Consider the following 4,711-nt stretch of genomic DNA (forward strand, 5'->3'; position numbering starts at 1 on the left):
AGCCCATTAACCATTAATAATTGAAGAAAAAATATCATTTTGATCCTTACATTTCGGTTATAGTCAATTTAATTTATATTATTTTCAACTAACAACTAATTTAGTCTCTACTGTAAAATCACATATTTTCTTTCATTTTCTTACACTATTTCTTGGCAACCAATCAACTTGGCAAGTGGTAACCAATCAACTTGCAATGGCCGCCAACCAATCAACCAATCAACTTGGCAAGTGGCAACCAATCAACTTGTAATACTGTTTTTTGATAATCACTTTTATTAGTTTTATGTACTACTTGATTTTCCTATAAATCTCCACGTACTATAACCCAACAAACCCACCAAAACTAATCTCAGGCTCTCAGCACACAAAAAAGCAACTCAGTCCCATGGCTCTTCTTCTTCTCGTACTCTTTTTCTCGTCACTCAATGTAAGAACTCTCGCTCTCACTCTGTCTTTGATATTCTCTTATTCTCACATTCTCAATGTTTTCCCTTTGTGTCATTGCAGGTTGGGTCCGCCTCCGCTTCCGCCGGTGAAAGCTTATCCACCCCAAAATCCAATCTGATTCAGTATTGGAACAAAGAGGTCCGAAACAACAACCACGCCATTGCTAAACCAACCTTTCTCCTATCCAAGGCGTCCCCATTGAGCGCGGTCGACTCTGCTAGATTCTCCGATCTCGCCGCCGAGAATGCTCTCTCATCTCAGTTCCTAGCGTTCTGCGCCTCCGCCAACCTTTTCTGCTTCCCCGATTCATCCCCGAATCTCGAAGAACTGATAACCCATACCGGTGCTTTCGCCGATGCATCAGGGTGGGTTCAGTCAGGTATTTTCTTTAGGGAGTCGATGTTAAAGAAAGGGAAGGTGCTGCCAATGCCAGATATTAAAGATAAAATGCCTAAGAGGTCATTTTTGCCTCGGTCAATTTCATCGAAATTACCGTTTTCGACGTCTAAGGTCTCGGAGTTGAAGAAGATATTTCACGTTGATGATAATTCCACTGTGGAGACTATGATAGTGAAGGCCTTAAGTGAGTGCGAGAGTGCTCCGAGCCCGGGCGAGACCAAGCAGTGCGTGGGCTCAGCTGAGGACATGATTGACTTTGCAATCTCGGTCTTAGGTAAAAACATTGTGGTTCGATCAACTGAAAATTTTAAAGGGTCAAAGCAGAATATAATGATTGGATCAGTCGAAGGAATCAACGGTGGCAAGGTCACGCAAATAGTCTCTTGTCATCAAACCTTGTTCCCGTACCTACTTTATCACTGTCATTCGGTACCAAAGGTTCGTGTCTATGAAGTAGATATACTGGATCCGAATTCGAAGGCTAAGATCAATCATGGTGTTGCTAGCTGTCACATGCACACGTCGGATTCGAACCCGAATCAAGCTGAATTGACTATAGCGTCAGGTCCCGGTCAGATCAAGGCTTGCCACTGGGTTGTCGAGAATCACCTGATCTGGACTATTGCTGACTTGCTCAGTAGCTAGTCCTTACACGCACCAAGGTGGGGAAGACACAAAGTTTGTTAATATATATACCTACCATATGAATCTCTTAAGAAATAAGTTATGGATTTATTTGACATTTTCAACATGCTTATTATACTGAATAATTTGAGTTTTGATGACCGTTTTTAAGGTTATTTAAATATTAGATGCATGTACACTTCATTTAAAATATCGAATTTATGTCATATTCATATTATAGCGGTGTCGTATTTACCATTTCATGTTATATTTTTTAAAAAGAAAAAAAAATTGATTGTACCATTGTGTCGTGTTTGTATCAATGTCCATGCTTCCTAGCTCAAATAATTGGACGGCAAATAAAAAACACTGCTTTCACCAATTTCTATTTTAAGAAAATTAATTGTGTTTGAATGAGTTTATTTTCTTATTTATTTTGTTTAAAGAATAAATATTAAAAAAATTTAAAAAAAATGACTAGAAAAACAAGTTGGAATATTAATGCATTAATTTTTTTTTTATTGCAGGAGCATCCTCGCTAGAGTGCAGGTTTCGATGAAGCACATATGAAAGCTAATAAATGTGTTGATAGTTTATGTGTGTTTTGAAGTTGCATTTCTAACACCCGAGTGTCACAAGTTTCAGCAAGCCCAATTTGATGCTAAGTCTGGCCCAGATGTTATCCTTGAAGACGAAGTGCAACCCATCCTTTTGAACTTTTTTTTCCATTAATAAAAAGAAGTCTAATAGACTTCAATTAGTGTCTCCTCTGACGTATCAAACTTTATGTTTTATTTCTTTGAGGCTGACAAGTGTTTTATTGTACTTCTAGTTCCCAAGAGTCATGTCTGACTTTGGTCATGACTAAGTTTAAGTTTTAGTTACTATTTTCATTCTCCTATGCTTAGAAGGTTGTTCTATGCTCTATATAAGCCTTTTGACTGAATTAAATAAAATTAAAATGTATTTTCAAATTAAAAAATCTGTGCTTTAGAAGATGAATTTCTTCTTTTAAACTCTTATTGCATTGGTGATTTCCTTAGGTGGTGAATTTTGGTTCCGTATCTTTTTGGGTGGTGTTCTCATATGCCATAAAGTGGTGAACCATTTATTCATTTTATTTATTAAGTGTTTGATTTAACCCATCGTACCATGTTACATTCCAGCCATCTTTCCCCCTTTATTAGATCAGTTTGGTTTATCCCTTACAAATTCGATATCACTTTCTATGTATTTTGTGTAGAGCTTTGCAGATCTCGATCCATCACATATAATGTAAAATTGATAAATGTGGTGAACTGCTAATAGTTTACGTGAAATTTGGACTTGCCTTTCATCTATATGTTTTGTGTATTTACGGAAAGTATAAGGTCAAGCTACTCCCAGACTAGTTTAATTATGTATAAAGTTTGTAATATATGGACTTTCTCTATTAATTTGTACTAGTATAAGCTAGAAATGATACAGATACATAGTTTTTAGTTCTAAACTATGGACTGTTTGTAATTTTTATTTATTGTGGAATTTTATTATTACGGATTCCTTTAATTCTAAGCTAGGATTTACATAGCATGCAACATGTGTATATTGTTATTTCAGACTTCTTTTGTTTAGTTAGTAATTTTCAGTGTGTTATAAGATTCTATTGTCATTGATCCATATTTTATGGAGCATAATTGCTTCTTCTCCCTGCAAATTGTTCATATATATTCTTTTAAAGTGATGACTGGATTATGAGAGTAAATAATGTCATTAATAATTGATAATTGTTTGGAATTTTTCATTTGGTAAGAATTAAATAAGCTTTAATTTTGAGGTTTCTATCAAAAAAATAAACTTTTTTTGCTATAGGGAGTCTTGGAAAGGTACCCTTGTGGCTGGGTGTTCCTAGAGATGATCTGATGCAGTTATTTGATCAATAGAATTGATTTTCATTTAGCAGATCAAGAAAAAAATAAAAAAAAAAGATTTTCATTTAGGTGTAGAGTATTATCCAAAGAATGATTGTCAAAAGTATGTGTTGGTGAAGGCTGTCTATATGCAGTCAAAGAGTAGGCCTTTCCTTCAGACTTCAGTGTCCAGATTCTAGAATGATTGTTAAGTTATCAATTGTGTTAAAATATGAACTTTCTCACATGTTGTCTTTTCAGAATGCTTAGAATACTGTCCTAATGTTGGAATTCTTGCACATTCCTCCATTTGAGGGCATAGCATAAGCTCTCTTTTGCAAACCTTTGTTGGAATTAATATTTATGGTATGATGATACCAACATGCATGGTAAAGCCAGTTTTTTTTTCCCCCTTAATGGATAAAAAAGACTTTATTGCAAAAAGGAGATACAAAGGAAAGATAGGGCCCTAATCATCTCTATCTTCTACTGCCGAAACAGAGGCATGAAGTCAGTAGATGGAAACAGGCCCGTCCAGTTACAATTTAAGCCCAAAAGGCCTGAAAATGGGGGGACAAAATTTTCTTCCCTCTTAACATAGGAAACCCAATTTGGCCTTTTCTTTTCTATTACATCGTTATGTGCTTTGGTATACAATTCAGAGCCTATTTGATTTTCACATCCAATTGATATTCTTGTGTTTCTTAGGCTGCGTTTGTTTGGACTGAAAATAGTTTCAAGAAATTATTTTACGCCATTATGGGTGTTTGGCAGCTACAGAAAATACGGTCAATGGAAAATCATTTACGCTTTGACCGGAAAATAAGCCCATTTGAACGAAAAATCATTTACACTTTAATTTTATCTTCAAACAATTTCCAGAAACCACACCTGAAGAGAGAGAGCTCGAGCACACTCCTCACACAGTCCAAAACCCATCTCTAAGCTCACCTCAACCAAGCTCCGGCTAGCCTAAATCGTGCCGCCCCACGGTCTAAAACCCATCTCCAAGCCATTTCCAGAAAAACCCATCTCTAAACCATTTCCCACGGTCCAAAACCCATCTCCAAACCATTTCCACAAAAAAAAAAAAAGAACCGAACCAATATCGAATCCAACGCCGCACAATCTCACCATCGGAGCTGTGCCTCTCACTGCCGATCAAGCAAAGATCGACTCCAACGCAGCGCGATCTTGAACCCAGTCGCCCCCGATCGCGCAATCTCGCCTCCCCCACGCGATCGAAGCCTTTGCCTTCGATCGCGTGATCTTGCCTCTCTCTCTTCCTTCTTCTCTCCCGGATTTGATGATTTTTTTTTTTTTTGGGTTTTGTTTCTTTTGTGTTTGGA

At 36.9% G+C, this 4,711-nt stretch overlaps 1 protein-coding gene across 1 annotated transcript; it reads left to right on the forward strand.

Moving 5' to 3' along the window:
* The first annotated feature begins 296 nt into the window (after positions 1-296).
* LOC142628106 (polygalacturonase-1 non-catalytic subunit beta-like) lies at positions 297-2,455 on the forward strand. Its single transcript, XM_075802097.1, has 3 exons — positions 297-430; positions 511-1,511; positions 2,001-2,455. The coding sequence occupies exons 1-2, from the start codon at positions 389-391 to the stop codon at positions 1,492-1,494; spliced, it is 1,026 nt and encodes a 341-aa protein (XP_075658212.1). The 5' UTR covers positions 297-388; the 3' UTR covers positions 1,495-1,511; positions 2,001-2,455.
* The last annotated feature ends 2,256 nt before the right edge of the window (positions 2,456-4,711 follow it).

The sequence above is a fragment of the Castanea sativa genome, chromosome 3, assembly GCF_040712315.1.
Source record: "Castanea sativa cultivar Marrone di Chiusa Pesio chromosome 3, ASM4071231v1".
Taxonomy (NCBI): domain Eukaryota; kingdom Viridiplantae; phylum Streptophyta; class Magnoliopsida; order Fagales; family Fagaceae; genus Castanea; species Castanea sativa.